Source organism: Barbatula barbatula (assembly GCF_947034865.1).
Source record: "Barbatula barbatula genome assembly, chromosome: 14".
In the NCBI taxonomy this organism is placed as follows: Eukaryota; Metazoa; Chordata; class Actinopteri; order Cypriniformes; family Nemacheilidae; genus Barbatula; species Barbatula barbatula.
Genome location: NC_136777.1, coordinates 6,871,546 through 6,888,459, shown reverse-complemented (window position 1 = coordinate 6,888,459; position 16,914 = coordinate 6,871,546). Strand labels below are relative to the sequence as shown.

Below are 16,914 nucleotides of genomic sequence, written 5' to 3'. Positions count from 1 at the left end.
CTGTTTAACATTTTTTACAGTCTTCGCACTCATGGGAGAAGATTGAAGGATCATGGGAATTATGCAGATTTAAAATGTTCAGTTTAGTTTAATTTTAATACTGAATAAATAATCAATGTGTTAGTTGAAAACATTAAAAAGCTTTTTTTATCAATTCTGATGCAGCCCAGCTACGTGCTCTGAATATGATCTCAGGGGTTTGGGTGAGACTTCGAAATCTGACCATCCTAAACACTATAAAAATAAATACATTTTGGCAAATAATAAAAACAACTATGGTTCATTAGTTAATACGAGTTGGGAAGTAAACTTAGTCTGAGAAGGTCAGAATTTGAACTTTCTATCAACCGTACTTTGCTCTGGACTTTACATAAAAAGTAAAATAAAAAAACCTTCACAGAAGAAGAACGACCCGTTCCAAAATTTAAGGCTCACAACATCCCTACGAAGCAAATATTAAAACACCACTCCACCTGCCACACTCTGTGAGAATCATGTTCCCTCTTTATAAAAACAAAGACTTTTCTCAGCCTCATTTTTACAGTAGGTAAGAGCAGTTTGAAGAACAGCTTTTCTCTCTCTGCATCTACTAGAAACCTTCATTTCTTTGGCCTTAGTCACAAGTTAAATAAACAGCAGTTGCTGGCTGCGGCACAGAGGGTGTTGTGTAGCGGGAAAGAGAATCAGGACTGATGACAGATATCTGCTCCCATTCACATGTAAGAGAACCCCAGGTGTGCCTCTGTGTGCTAGTGCGTGTAAAGTGAGAGATGCCCCTTAGGATTATGGGTAATTACATCATCGATCTGATTCAGAGCATTCTCTATTTTTTATCAGAGTAAAGCTTAAATTACACAAAGACAGTAGGTGTGGTGTGTGTACACATAAAGACACAATCAAAAAACAACGATGGGGTAATGTTGTGATGATATCCCGATAGTAACCAGACTAACTTGCACTTCTGGTTTATTAACACTGCATGCATACTAGTATCCACAAATACTCACCTAAACTTGCAAAAGGTGCTAAAGAAATATGTGTTGCATCAAATTTTCTGGTTGGTTACTGTAAGATAATTACTTTGTATATGTAGAAAGTTGACAAGTCTAGTCGATGGAACACTCAGAAAATCCGGATCCGGGAACCAAGACTGACACAGACACAGAAGTTCAGTTCCCTCAAAGTCAGAGTTTATTAGAGGTGGGTTCAGTATATACTGTATATATGCATAAATCAGGAAATTAGATTACACTCAGATCCAAACACTTGACTCATGGACAGTGACATTATACAATATTTAGTAATTCTGTCTAGGGTAAAAAAATATTAGTTCTTTGTTCATGATGCCAGGGACACAGTGTACAATGGAGATTTAAATTGTTTGTTCATGACGTCAGGGACACTGTGTATCCAAGAGAACCTTCTGGCAAAAGTATAATAAAAAAAAAATTCAAAACCAAATGTGAAACATTGTTTGCTGCCATTGAACACCAAGACTTCAATGAACACGTCTGAGGTAAGCTTTCTAATATCAGTCACTTAAATTTGTATCAAGAATCATCGGAAAGTAACTTAAACTGCTCCAATTTTGCTGATGTAACAACTATTTATAATAACCTGACCATGGAGTATTTTTGACCAATGCTTTGTTGTCAATATAGACATCAAGACAACAACTGAAGTTATCTGAATCAAAAGTAAGAATTTACGTCAGTACTCATTTTTTATAAATCAAGGCTTATAAAGAAAGTTATGATTTAATAAAAACTCTTACATATAAAAAGCCAATTCTTTTGAGTCAAATACAATAATTACAGACTGTATTATTTCAGTGTTAAATTGTACTCAACACAGGTTGAAAAGACCTCAGTTTTATTGTTATAGTCTCAATAAAAAGTTGAATTACTTTTTCATTGAAAAGTAAAGCTTACAGGATAATAGGAAAGCTAAGCTTACCGATAATATGTCAGGTGTTTCTGTTAGTTTGTTTAATTAACTATAATCAATAAATACATCTCTCACTACCGTGATGTGCAGCATTACCGAACATCGGAACATCATCCCTTTGTAATTATAAGGTTCTATCTGACTTTTTTGTCCAAATGGAGTTAATCCCATATTTTTATTCTCTATGAACTCGTTTACATCAGCCTATGTGATGTTTTTTTTCTATAAGTTGTGTGTGATTTTTTTCAAACAAGATTTTGTTGTTATTTTTAAACTATAAAGTCACAAACAGAAGGCAAAAAACATTAAAGCTCTCTTAAAATAGCTGAAAAAGCACATGTCTAACATTGTTGTTATCGTTTTACCTATAAAATACATTTGGATTTATCGGTCAATTAAGTTCTAGCACTTCATTAACCATCTTTACTCTTTAGATGACACCATTCACCATTGCTGTGACATCATGTGCATTATTTAGACAGGAGAGAGGAGATATTGAAGGAGTCGCCTTTCCATTTATCAAGGTAATAGAATTTTAATTATAATGTGCTTTTATTTAAGTAAGGTGTTATGTCAGGGGTCGGAGTCAGATGCAGGAGTCAAGGGTTGCTTTTATACAGACAAGACTAGGAGCTTGACACCAATGAGAGCATTCAGATAAGTACGCAGTCAATACAAGAACAGACAAAAGGGGATCCCCACAATAAAGTCCATTTATGGGCTCGAGCACTCGGCCAAAAAACTCCCGGATAGTCCTAAGCTATAATAAGGAGATCCCATAACACAGACAGGGTAGACGGTTTCCTCAAGCGGGGCAAAATATCTTAAAGGCAGAGTCCAAGGCAGGGGTTAAATCCAAAACACGAAGAGTAACCAAGACATGAGGGTAAATTCCAAAGACTAAATAGCGATCTTACAAATTAGCGGGTAATATAATAACATCCAAGACAAAGGTGCTATCCAAGACAAGAGTGGAGTCTCTATATACAGGTGCTGGTCATATAATTATAATATCATCAAAAAGTTTATTTATTTCACTAATTCCATTCAAAAAGTGAAAATGTTATATTATATTCATTCATTACACACAGACTGATATATTTTAAATGTTTATTTCTTTTCATTTTGATGATTTGATGATAATATACAAGTTTCACTTTTTGAAGGGAATCAGTGAAATAAATCAACTTTTTGATGATATTCCAATTAAATGACCAGCACCTGTATATATGAATTAATATTTGCATGTGATAATGTAATATTTGCATAATATTTGCATGTAATATTTGCATGTAATATTTGCATTTTCACTGAGACTGCTTTTTCTATAGACCATTTTGCAAAACAGCACAGGTCCAGAAGCTTCTCAGTTCAGGTTTTTTAAACAACACAAATGTTAAAAAGTCAACCAGAATTAAAGGGATACTCCACCTAATAATACAAATTATTTTATCATTTACTCACCTTCGAGTTGTTCCAAATCAGTATACATTTTTTTGTTCGGATGAACAGAGAGAAATAATTTGGAACTAGCTTGTAACCAGACAGATTTTGCCCCCATTGAGTACCAAAGTAGGAACAAATACAATGGTAGTCAAACGTGCCCCAGAACTATTTGCTGTCCTACATTCATCCATATGTCTTCTTTAGTGTTCAACAGAAAAAATAGAAATGATTAAGTACATTTTAAATGGGTTTGATTGTAAGCATTCTTCCAAATATCTTTCTCTGTGTTCATCAGAACAAATACATTTGTACAGATTTGGAACAACTTGAAGGTAAATAATTACAGAAATCAGATTTTTGGGTGGAGTATCCCTTTAAATCAACTAAACAATCATATAAAAATTTTTATTAGATATAAATATCAAGACAGGAAGTGCCTCTGGACCAGCATTATTTGTGTGTGGTAAAAGAGTAAAAGATTTGTTTGTAGTGTATAGTGTTACTAACAATGTTGTGGTCATTGTAGGCTATAAATATGGTGAATCAATATACATATGGACATATGGATCAAGACATGGAAGTGTGGTTTAAAATTGTGTTGATAACTACAAGCGATCAGGAAATTGATCATGGTAAGGACTAGAAAAGTCTAGATGATTTTTCCTATTAAAGGCATCCAGAAATACTTGACTACCTTTTTTCTATGTATTATAACACACAAATTCTGAAAAATTATATCATCATTGATATCAATACATTTCCAATACTCTTATACTGTTGTAATGGTGTTTGCGCAGGTCTGAAAATTAACCAGATCTGTAGGATTACTGCTGAGAAAACACTTCTTGATTATCTTAAGGACCTCAAGCCTGTTCTCTACCTGTCGACGGACTCACATAGTGTAAGAGAGGCCATCAATGCAGGTGAGAGATTGTAAGGTGTTGAAAAATGAGAAAGAAGAAAGAATAACCACCCACTCAATGCAGAGTCCAAGTGGCATGGCAAAAGCATGCGCGTTCTGTCGTTCTGGCACTCTGGGATGTTATTGTTAACATTATTTTACTGTAGTGTAATCTTGTTGAATGATTTTATATTATAAAAATCATGCAAATTGGGTCAATGTTAAATTCTTCTGCCATATTCTTAATTACACTCGTTCATCCGATTCTCATCCGATTCTCGCTTACAGTCTCACGCCGCCTGTTATATGATCTCACGGTCAAAAACTCGTCAGTCTTGGTCACTGCCAGAGTTTCTATGACTAGTAATGCTTAGATGGCCATCTGTATACAGCTCATTGCTGAAACATTATTTTTTCTAGTCCCCTTAGACTATGAAAACTTAATTAAAGTAATCAATATTTCGTATGACCACTTCATAGAGATAAATAGACCAATCTTTCTCTTATTGTAGTTTTATATAATCATGCCATAGTTTCCTATGTACACTTCGATACAATAATATAATAATAACCAGAGGTTCGAGGCTACTCTATTTAGAATTTAGAACATTTGTGTTGTTCTAAACGGAAATTCCCATTATTAGCTCCTACGGTAGAAGTAGACTTAAACTAGTGCCAAGCAGTTAGCCGGATCTTTAAAATCTCAGCTGGGGTGCCCCAATGCTCCACCTCATAAAGGAATTTAGTCGGTAGAACGTAAATTTACATTAACAAAGGATATAACAGTAGAAAATATGCGAAGGCACACACAGCACCAAGGGGTTCATCCCAAGAATCCCCCTGAACATTTTGCCAGCTTTCCTTAAATACCAAGACCAAATACCCTTCCTACACACAACAAAAATTTACATTGTAAAGGCCTCTGTTCTGGATCTGATCAGGCCACAAATGGCCATTTGTCACACCCTCAACAGTGAGTGGAATATCTTTAAACCCTCAAACCTACAGGTATGTCTACTGCTTTGGAAATGAGACCATTGTACCAATCACAGACATTTTAAATGATACCAAACATGCATATGACTATATTTTTTTTATAAGATAAGGTGTTTGTCATATCCAATTCATGAGCTTTGAAATGTTCTGAGTTGAATTGGAAAGAAAGAGGTGAGGGTGATGTGAAGGTGTGAGTTTGCAATCATTGCTCATTGTTGTATGCTGTCTGAGATTGTATTGCATTGTATTGGATGAAGCGCTGTGTTCCTCAGGATGTGGTGGCCTTTTGGCGTGGACACATTGGCACCGGCAGTACAAGATAAAATCATATTCTAACTCTTTCTGGAAATATTGACAGATTATTAATAAATTATTTAAACAGCATTACTACTTTTATAAAATACAATAATGGAACATTTTAGGTAATAACACTAACTACATTGGACTAAAACCAAAAGCCATAAAAGCACCAAATAACTGGACTAACCGCAATTCTAATTCAAGAGCAAAATGGCAACAACCACAATTTCTGGGTCACATGATATGTGGATTCAGACTTTAGGTTCCAAGATTGCAATAACACCATATACTGCTTCTATTTCTCATAACCCGAACCAAAGAGAATTGCAAAATGGGAGCTACACCCAGGATTACATCAATCCATTACTGCACTGAGAATGCGTCTATAAAGTCCACCAGCATAATAAAAAATATTGCCCTTTTTTTCAGGACATGGTGCAGCCGTCATGTCCCAGACCAATTACACTGAGCTCAGTGGTGACAAGTTACGTGTGGCCTTTGATGGCGATGGAGTCCTGTTTTCAGATGAATCAGAGAGAGTCTTCAAAGAGAGAGGTCTAGAGGCTTTCATACAAAACGAGGTGGATTTAGAAGGCACAGTTCTGAATGAGGTAAAACTGTTAGTCTAAATATTGTATTAGTATTTTAAGTAGTAAATATTCTCTTAATTATCTAAAATTGTATGTTTATGTGTGGAATTATTTTGCAGGGCCCTCTGGCAGAGTTTGCAAAAGCATTATTCTTCATTCAAAAGAGATTTTCAAAGTGTCCAGTCCGTACCTACATCGTAACATCTCGCGGCACAGGCAGTTCTGGAATAAGGGCCATCAAGACTCTACGGGAGCATGGACTGGGCATAGATGAGGCATTCTTTCTCTGCGGTACTCCAAAAGGGCCAATACTTAAAGCTATTGAACCGCACATCTTCTTTGATGACCAACAATCACATGTTGATAATGCGTTGAATGTTGAATGTGGTGTTGTTGGTGCTCATGTACCTTTTGGGGTATGCAATAATTAAGAAAAAAGCATGATGACCTGTTCTGCTGGTGTGATTTCTATGAGGGAAGATAATTTGGTGATCATTTCAGTTGTTGTGGCTTATAATGTGTTATGAGTGCAAGATATTAAGGCAAACTATATATATATATAAATATAAATATATCGTTGCTGTCAGGCTCAAACCTCCAAAACTGCAACATTTCTGGAAATAGAACAAAAAAACTAAAATAATGTTAAATAATTAATGTTGTGTTGACAAGTTCTTTTTGATACTTTGGTTTAATATTTGCAAAACCCACAGATATTGGATGACCAATATTAAGATATTAATTATGATGATAATAAAATGATGATTATTGTTCTCAAAATACCCTTAAGGCAAATAAGATCAAGGCTGTGAAAATTCATCTACATCGGTAATCCTCTGATGTTTTATTTAGAAATTGTACAAAAAACTATAACCTTACATTATTAGAGAATAAGAATTGGATGAATTCACACTGCTCATAATTAGTTAAATATTATTTTTAACAAGATAACAGCTCTGAGTCTTCACATATAAAGCCTGATGAGTTTGGAGAGCACTTGACAGGAAATCGAGACAATTGCTTTATACAGAATCTTTTCCGACCCTCCGATTTCCTCCTGAGCATCGGAAGCACATAAAATGTGGGTGGTTCCTATGGAAGATCCAACCTAGGCCACATTATATGACTTTAGTCAGGTGCTGATTTTAATTTTATCCGTTGCTATTCGCTAGAATCTATGATGCATTTTATTTAAACAACATATAGGCTATTGCAGAAAATTAGGACCAAAATATCAAAGATAAAGCAGTATCCTATACTTAATCTTACACATGGGGCACTTTTTATCTCTGTGTGTGCCAAACATATTTAAAAAGCTAATTTTATAGTTTAATCTGACCAAAGTACCTATCCCATTTGAAGTTCCAGAAGTGTCAGAAGCATCCCAGTACCCTGACCTTAACCCTAAACTGAAGAGGTGTGTGTTTTTCAGGTGTTCCGCTAAATCATCTGGAATCATAGCTGTCAAAGTTGCAAAAGGTATTATATGAAAGGGTACGATTAATTTTGAGCAACGTGTATTCGAGAAAAAAAATATTTTTTTTGATCATTCCCCAGGCCGGATATAAATCATTTTGAGCACATCTGTATTATATTCGTAATCATAAATCTAAGCAACAGCTTATTTCAATATTTCTTGGTTTACATGCATGTGCATATAAACGATCTTTCAGATGAAATTGGAATCTATACGTGAATCAAACCATTTCAAGGAGCGGACGCGGTGACGTCGGTGTTTCGTGCTGATGCTGTCAGTTCAACTCGCGCAGGGACGCAAAGAAACTGTCGTTCAGCGCTTAACCGTAATACAAATATGAGCAGACATGAACGCGATCAAACAGGAGGACAGCCAAACTCCGACAACGGCGATGAAAAAGACTGGGCAGCTGTCAAAGCGTTATATGACGATTTAAAAACAACCAAGAAGCCCCGTCCGGTAAGCGATGTTTTTCCGGATACTGTACTGTGCGGTCTTCCGTGTGCGAATGACACAGCGCCCCCAGTAAATAAAAGCACGAATCGCCTTGTTTATCTATTACTAGTGTGGTTTATATTTGCCTTTTGATCCACAGCCCAAACCCAGTACCGCTGTAACGATTGCGGTGTCCTCTCGTACGCTGTTTAACATGGCGAAGGAGAGGAAGGTGTTTGAAGATGAGGGGCTGGAGAGGTACGTTATGCATCAGCAGGAGCTCGAGGATCAGCCGTTCACACCGGGGGCCGCTTTCCCTTTCGTAAAGGTAACAGGTTAAGCTTTTATACAACGACTTGAAACGTCCACAAAACTGCCTGATGTAACCCACAACCACCGTCACAGCCTGTTAGGAACCTGATGCTATTCTGTAACTCGATACTATACAGTACAGCTCCGTTTTCAATCCCTGCTAAATACTCAAATATGTGCCTAATGTGGCATAACATAGTTTCAAGGTCAAAGCATTGCTTGGCAATATATATGCATCTACATATGCAAGAGTGACTGCATATCTGTTAAACGTTGTGATGGCAACTAACTGTGTGCCACCACTAGTTTTCATACATGGACTTTTTACCGGGAAGTCATTCCACTGTAGGGCAGGTCTCAACACAGTCCATTGTAATTTATCTTCCGTGAGGAACTTGTTTGTTTCTCATTATCAGGCACTGATGAATGTAAACGCTCGCTTGCGGGAACTGTACCCAGACAGCGAGGAGTTGTTTGATATTGTGCTGATGACAAATAACCACGCCCAGGTCGGAGTTCGCCTCATCAACAGCATCAATTACTACGGTATTGACAGACAACATTGTCCATACAATATGGAATTCTTTTCACGGTGACTCAGAGCTATAATCTCTATCCAGTTGAGACTGATATCATTCACTATAATTTAACCTATAACATCATTTATACTCTGGCTTAACAGAAACACAATCATCATCAAAACAGTTTCTTATTTTAAAATATTTCATAAATACCTGTTTATTATATGAACATTTTTTTACTCTCTCCATAGATTTAACTATTGAGAGATTTTGCATGACGGGTGGGGAGAGTCCAATTGGTTACCTAAAGGCCTACATGACCAATCTCTACCTGTCTAAAGATTCAAAAAAGGTGCAACAAGCCATCGAAGAAGGTATTTTTCATTCGCATGCTATACATTTAACATTTGCATGCCAGACTCTGTACATTCTGTAAATGTGAAGCTATATTCTCCTTACATTTTCACAGGAATAGCAGCGGCTACAATGTTCACCTGTGACAATGAGAACGAGCTCAGTGACACACAATTACGTGTAGCCTTCGATGGAGATGCTGTTCTGTTTTCAGACGAGTCTGAGATTATCGTGAAGGAACATGGATTGGACACCTTTTTTGAGCATGAGAAAGAGTTTGAGAACAAGCCTCTCGCTCAGGTAGACTAAGGGTGAAAATATAAAAAACAGACACTTCTGTTAACTTATTATTCAGAGTATATGAAATAGACTCAATACTTGCTGGTGTTACCTTATAAGCATTTATGTAATTGTCCCCTAGGGTCCACTGAAATGCTTCCTGGAGGCCCTGGGTAAACTTCAGCGCAAGTTTTATGTGAAAAATCTGCGTATTAACTGCCCGGTTCGCACTTACCTGGTCACAGCTCGAAGCGCTGCCAGTGCTGGAGTCCGTGTTCTGAAGACGTTACGGAGCTGGGGCTTAGAGGTAGACGAGGCCCTCTTTCTGGCTGGAGCTCCTAAGGGACCTCTCCTTCTAAAGATCAGGCCACACATCTTCTTTGACGATCAGATGTTTCATATTGAGGGAGCCCAGGAGCTTGGGACCATCGCTGCCCATGTGCCTTATGGGATTGGACAAAAATACCATAAAGGAAAACGCATAGATACAAGTGACGTGGAAAAATAAGGAAAAGATTTGATGGCAAAAGTTTACATCTTTTTACAGTACATACCTAACCCTTCAGTTTCAACTGTTTATCTCATCTCTAAAAGATCTCAAATATACCTATAAATGTTTACTTCTATTAATTTGAGATCCTAAAAGGTATATTTTATTTTTACATTTTAAGAGTATTTTTAACCTTTACAGACAGTTAAATGTGTCTTTCTGTCTTGCTTTTAATCATAAACATTATCATTAAGTATCAGAAACCCATAATATGCACATAATTCACATTCCAAGTGAATTACCCAGATTACACATAGAATTAATCTGTCAGAATTTTGAGTTTATTAAACTAGCCTTTGTTTTTAAGAAAATGTGCAATAAGATATTTTTAACCTGTTTGATCAAGTTTGCTGTACAATATTTATTTAAATCTATTAATTAACTCAGGGGAAAACTGTTTGTGTGTATATACGGTTTTATCATATAGTTATATATATATATATATATTATATATATAATTTTATTGTATAGTTTTAAGACTTTCACATTCAATGCACTTTTTGTTTGTTGCATGTGCACTGCTGAATCTGTGGCCCTTGTGTGGCCTACAAGACACTTTCCTACAAACCTTGCAACATGACCCCTATGTAAAAGGAGGAACACATGCTATTTCAGCAAAGTCATTTTAGACGAAAACTGTTCATTTAACATATGGTTTGAAATATTGCTTCAGTATTTTCACATTTGTTTTGTCTGGACAACTTTCAAATGTCTTGCAATAAACACTAGATGTATTCTTGATTCTAAACCTTGCCTCGTGATATACTATGCATCTTTCGTTTCCACATTTGAGTCATTATTAGATTTGAGACAACAGATCTTTAATGAAGATGTCGATGTATCAATGCAATACACACAATAAAATATTATACACAGAAAAAGACAACAGAAACGTTTGCGACCACAAGGCTCAGTGCGCATGCGTTTAACTTGCCGAAATGCGCCTGTGGGTAATGTAGTTTTGAATCACTTCAACGTTGACGAATGTTTACCACTCCAAACCTGTGTGCGAACACGTTGTAGATGGACTCGGAAGAATCGGCAGTGAAGCATTCCCTTTCACATACGGTTTGACAAAAGCGTCGACATGTTGCTTGGCAAAACTATTATCGTCACAGGGGCAAACTGTGGCATTGGCAAAGCCACGGTCACGGAACTGCTGCGGCGTCAGGGCCGGGTGATCATGGCATGTAGAGACCGAGATCGGGCAGAGAAAGCAGCCCAGGAGATCCAGCAGGAGGCCGGGCCCGATCGCGGAGAGCTTGTGATCAAACTCTTGGACCTGGCATCGCTTAAATCTGTTCGTAGCTTTTGCGAAGAGATTCTCAAGGTACATTACTGTGTTTGGGGCTGCAACCAGTGCTCAATTTACCATATAAGACAACCAAACCAATGTAATAGGCTGCACATATTATAGTACGAGGTCATTGTTTACAACTAGAGGCCATATAAACATTAAGGAATGCTGCGATACAGCCACTCGGTCCAACTTTACCTGAATGCGCGCTCTCGCGAACTTCATTAAATGCACGTGATAGGTGCAGAAAGGGGATGGAAATAACTGCACTACTGTGCGGGGAAACGAGGCTTTGTGTTACTAGCTTTAAATGTACATACCAGGAGACTGGATATATTCGATTCCCAACTAAGTCGGCTTTCTTAGTGCCACCACGTTATCATTGTCAAAATGCAATTACAGTCTGTTTGTTACAAAAACGAAATACAGCCATCCACTGATGCTACAAACACTGATGTTGTTACAAATAAGCATGGTTTTATTAATAGTAAAATAAGAAACTATTAATTAATTGCCATCTGCATTACCATAGTTTTACCACAAATTTCACGTTAAATAAGAGTGAATTCGTGGTTACCATGATTTTACTAAAAATTAAACAGTCATAGTTACCCTACTAAAACCATGGCTAATTTTCATTGGTAGTTCTTCCTCGGATTACCAATGTTGCTTATAAATTTACAATTGCTCAATATATTTGCAATAATTAAATTAACAGTGTAAAAAGTTTCAGAGATGCTTAGAGCTACTTTATCATTGCTGCACAGTCCACATGAAAAAATCTTTATTTGCCACTTCTGTTGTTTCTCAAACAGGAAGAGCAAAGAATTGATGTCCTGATCAACAATGCTGGAATCTACCAATGCCCTTACACGAAAACAGAAGATGGTTATGAGATGCAGTTTGCTGTCAATCATCTAGGCCACTTCTTGCTCACTAACCTACTGTTGGACCTCCTCAAACGCTCCGCCCCAAGCCGCATCATAGTGGTGTCCTCCAAGCTCTACAAATATAGCGATATTAACTTTGATGACCTGAACAGTGAGCAGAGCTACGACAAAGCTTTCGCTTATTCACGGAGTAAGCTAGCCAATCTCCTCTTTACGCTGGAGCTCTCCCACAAACTAGAAAAGACAGGAGTGACTGTAAACGCTCTGACCCCTGGGATTGTGAGAACTAACCTTGGCAGGCATGTCTACATCCCTATGCTGGTGAAGCCTCTGTTTAATCTGCTTTCCTGGGCTTTCTTCAAGTCCCCAGAGCAGGGAGCCGAGACTTCTATCTACCTGGCCTGCTCACCAGATGTGGAGGGTGTTCAAGGGAAGTGCTTTGCTAACTGCCAGGAAGAGCAACTGTTGGAGAAGGCCACAGATGAGGAGGTGGCCAAGAAACTGTGGGACATTAGTGAAGTGATGGTGGGTCTCACAGACTGAAAGAATTAAAGCATTAGTCTAACGTCAGTCACTTACTAATGCACGCTGCTCCTCTCCTTCTTAAAGAACTACAACTATTTCACAGTGTTGATAGTCCTCTCAGAATATAAAGTAGAAATAACCTTTCTTTGCATTTGCATTCAAGTGTTTTGGGAAGAATGGTGCCTTCAACACAAGCAAATGTACTTATCTTAACCTTTTTGTTGCCATAATTATATACTTTAAATAATATTAGTACAGTGTGATTTGAATTTGTTATTTAAGATGATGACTTAAAACACTGCAGCAAAGTTGCAGTATTCTTTACAAATAAGAGTTTTGTTTTTCTTTAACTTTACACACAAAAAGCTTATAACCCAAATTAGTTGTTTTTGTGTGCACAGTTAACCCCATTCATTTTACCCATGACAAAATAAAAAAATTACATAATTAACCTTTCTGTCTTTTTCGACAGTTGTTTTGAGCTCCATCTGCTTTCCTGTTAAACATTGTTAATTCTTGTAATCGCGGTAATCTGCTCTGTACCTTTAGATTTGTTTGTTTCTCTTTGAAAACAGAAATGCTTTTAGGAGCCTTCTTGGCCCTATAAATACATAGTTCAGATTTTAACTCCAGCTCAGCCACGGTTATATAATTGAAAAATAGTCTGATGGTTGTTACTTAGGGGCTCATTAGCAAAACAATTTTGGAATTAGAGCAATAACCCGCTCTGCTTTCAGTTCACTTACTGTCTAATTAACCGTTCTAGGAGTTGTTAGAGTACAATTCAACTACTTGCCTTCACGTAGACCCACATACAAAGAAAGCACACACTTCCCTCACACGTGTCGCTCATGATCGCCTTGAATGTTTTGCCTTAGCTGTCTTTGTGAGAATGGTAGCACTCCTGACGGGGTCCTAATGCTTTCCCCACCTGTGTTTGCCATTAGGACTTTTTCTAGATCATTTAGAGAATGTTCTGATCGGCCAAAAAGCCCCCGAGATATCGCAGCATTCATCTGATAACTCCACGGGAATTGGGAGGTCTCGGAGCGCTTGGCCGTACAAGCTGGAGACTGTTTGTATTTGAAATAAAGAAAATTGGGGAAATTACTAAAGTTAATGGCTTTAATGACGCATTTAGAAACTGTGCCACATCAGCGACAGTGTGCCAAGCTGCCAAACAAGTGAAGCTTTGATTACAATCATGTTTTTTCTATTCCATCCTATATTTTCCTACTTCACGGAGAAGAGCCGTATATGTTTTGGAATTCATGGTAAAGCCCTTGTATCTTATCTAGTGGTTTGGCATGATGTGAAGCATTACTCCTGTTCTGCGGCTTTGATCACCTCACCTCGGCTCTGAGTACAAACCTCCGGCCAGCATCTTTTCCCACCATTTTTGCTAGACATCACATCCAAGTCAAACACAGACCTCCCCTCTCGTTTATTATCCTTTGTGTTTGTTTTCTGTGAAAGGGGGATGGAATGGAGATATGGTCACGTTATTTTTTCATAGTAAAAAGAGCCTTGAGGTTTTACTGATTGATTCTGAGCATGATGAAGGCACTAGAACCTCTAAAGTCCAAAAATAAAGTAAAAACCATTAAAAAAAAGATGTGGCTTTTGTTTTGTCCAGTCTCACCTGTTCACACAGCATTTCTCTAATAAAAATAGATTTTAATCTGATCTGATATGAACAATACATATAAATAAAATGAATGATGATTATAAATGTGATCTATTTCACGCAATAAACAGACTAGATAGCCAAAAATGACATTGTCATCATTTACTCACCCTCCAGACATTTCAAACCTTTATGACTTTCTTCCTTCCACAGAACAGAAGATATATTGAAGAAAGTTTGTAAACGAACAACACTGGTGCCCATTCACTTCTATAGACACAAAACCAATGCAAGTGAATAGGGGCCAGTTAACAACATTCTTCAAAATGTCTTTTTTGTGCTGAAAAAAGTCATACAGGTTTGAAATGACAAGGGGGGGGGGGTCAAATGATGATAGAATCTTTATTTTGGGGTGAACTATCACTTTAACAAGAGCTTTCAAAACCTCAGATAAAACACTTTCAGGAGAACAAACACAGATCTGCTGGCACAGAAGCTGCGTGTGCATGAAACCAAAACATCTTTTCAATTTATTTATTATTCTTTATTTTAGCAGGTAATTTGATTGATTGCTTGGTCTTCTGGAGCAGTGACCTGGCCGTGGGTTTTGTGTGTACAGGGCTACGGTGAAGTCTTTCCCCTGAGGTGGAGCTCTGTGTTTTGACATACTCTTCAAAACAAAACGAGTTTTTTGGTCTGTAGCATGATAAGGAAAACATTTCAGCATTTTTCTGCACATTCACACATGGAAATGATTCTTGAGGTGTAAATCTCTTCATGGGAAATGTGTAGGTTTCCCGAAGTATGAAAAAGAATGTTGCCAAATTTGAGCTGATAACTCAAGACTTTCGTAGACAAATCACAGATTGCGCTGGCAGTGCGTTCTGGACGGATTCCTGGGACCTGAGTGTGTATTTATCTACATGTTAACCAGACTGGTAAATCCAAGAGTTGCTTAACATAAGAACAATGTAAGGTTCAAATGGTCCCTTAGGAGGCAGCTGAGTTTCAACAACATTATTTTAAAAGCAGCTCCCGAATAAGGTGATCTGTTTGGCTTTAGCCTGCTGATATATTGGGATGTCAGAAGATCGCAAGGTATTTATTATGAATTATGATACTTTAGTTTTGTTGAATGCTTTAATGTATATGAATGGTATCCTGCACCTAAAATGTTGATCCAAAACATAAACCGTCACATAAATGAATCTACTACAAAAGTTGAAAAGACTAGATTTATTGCTTGTTTTTGTCCTAAACACACAACCTGTGTGACTATGTGCAGAACACAAAGGAAGATGTTGTGAAGAATGTTGGTAGCCAAACAATGGCGGTACCCATTGACTTGCATTGGTTCTGTACAATATAATCAATGGGTACGCCAGGTTACCACATTCTTCAAATCTATTTTGTGTTCTGCAGAAGAAAGTAAGTCATACAGGTTTGAAATGACAAGAGAGTGAATAGATGATGAAAGAATATTACTTTTTGGGAAAACTATCCTTTTAAGGCACATGCAGCATGCTATAGTAGAGTGAAAGTAAACAATGACAATAATTTCTGCATCAATGACGTCAGGTGTCAAGTTCAAAACAAACAGATACTCGAAAGCAAAAACATGAATAGTAGGGTATAACAAGAGACAGGTCACCTGTTTAGTTTTCTAAATGAATGCATCGGCCTCCTAACCTCTTAGAATAGCTTGGAGATGCTTAATATCCAATATGGTGTCCACATCACAAAAATAGAGCGCAATTGATGGAAACCTTTAATCTGAGAGCGTGTGTGAGGGAAGAATGTAGAAGATCAAATCATTTTACAAGAAACTCTTCAAAACGGTCTATTAAGTGCTCTTAAGTGAGATGTAAGCCATTAATATAAACTCTGGGGCACCATTTTGTCATGATTTACAAATCCTGAACATTGATGTAGATAGAAATGGAGGGATGGTTCTTGTCCAAGTGCTCGTCTAAGAGCGAAAACATACGATGCCTCCAACACAAGCACAACTATAGTTTTAAATCTCAGTCTGAGAAGTGCTTAGCAGGCCATGAGGATGAAAGAATTAATTTAGGGTTTTGTACGTGGTTTTGGTTGAGTGCATGACCACGATTAAAGTGCAGATAACAGAAGAGATGGACTGGCTGTGGAGAGCACCAAGACTTTTCCGGTGGCCCGGTCAACATGTGGGCCGGCTATCAATATGTAGATATATTGTAGAGCAGCCCCAAAAAGCATTTTTTCAGGCATAATGTACTGCCATTGAATTGAATTCAAGCAACTGGCTATCTTTTAAAAATTTATTTCTTGGTGGTTTCATTAATTTATACTTTTTTATTTATAATACATATTTACACTTTCAGCATCCAGTACAATACTGTGAAGGCGCATGCAGGCAACATATCCAGGTGGGTTTGGGGATTTTCAGATCGATGCAGCCAGGATTCCCCTAATCTGTTAATATATA

The 16,914-nt window shown here is 37.4% G+C and overlaps 3 protein-coding genes across 3 annotated transcripts; all 3 read left to right on the top strand.

Annotated features, from left to right (window-relative positions):
- Positions 1–1,485: 1,485 nt before the first annotated feature.
- Positions 1,486–6,632, top strand: LOC306904108 (cytosolic 5'-nucleotidase 1A-like). Its single transcript, XM_079473776.1, has 7 exons — positions 1,486–1,516; positions 1,662–1,697; positions 2,382–2,471; positions 3,920–4,025; positions 4,191–4,316; positions 6,020–6,201; positions 6,300–6,632. The coding sequence occupies exons 1-7, from the start codon at positions 1,502–1,504 to the stop codon at positions 6,609–6,611; spliced, it is 867 nt and encodes a 288-aa protein (XP_079329902.1). The 5' UTR covers positions 1,486–1,501; the 3' UTR covers positions 6,612–6,632.
- A 1,232-nt stretch (positions 6,633–7,864) lies between these two features.
- nt5c1ba (5'-nucleotidase, cytosolic IB a) lies at positions 7,865–10,522 on the top strand. Its single transcript, XM_079472740.1, has 6 exons — positions 7,865–8,116; positions 8,253–8,420; positions 8,821–8,950; positions 9,177–9,299; positions 9,395–9,579; positions 9,701–10,522. The coding sequence occupies exons 1-6, from the start codon at positions 7,994–7,996 to the stop codon at positions 10,064–10,066; spliced, it is 1,095 nt and encodes a 364-aa protein (XP_079328866.1). The 5' UTR covers positions 7,865–7,993; the 3' UTR covers positions 10,067–10,522.
- A 532-nt stretch (positions 10,523–11,054) lies between these two features.
- rdh14a (retinol dehydrogenase 14a) lies at positions 11,055–14,589 on the top strand. Its single transcript, XM_079472741.1, has 2 exons — positions 11,055–11,438; positions 12,221–14,589. Exons 1-2 carry the CDS (start codon positions 11,196–11,198, stop codon positions 12,836–12,838), a joined length of 861 nt encoding a protein of 286 aa, XP_079328867.1. The 5' UTR covers positions 11,055–11,195; the 3' UTR covers positions 12,839–14,589.
- The last annotated feature ends 2,325 nt before the right edge of the window (positions 14,590–16,914 follow it).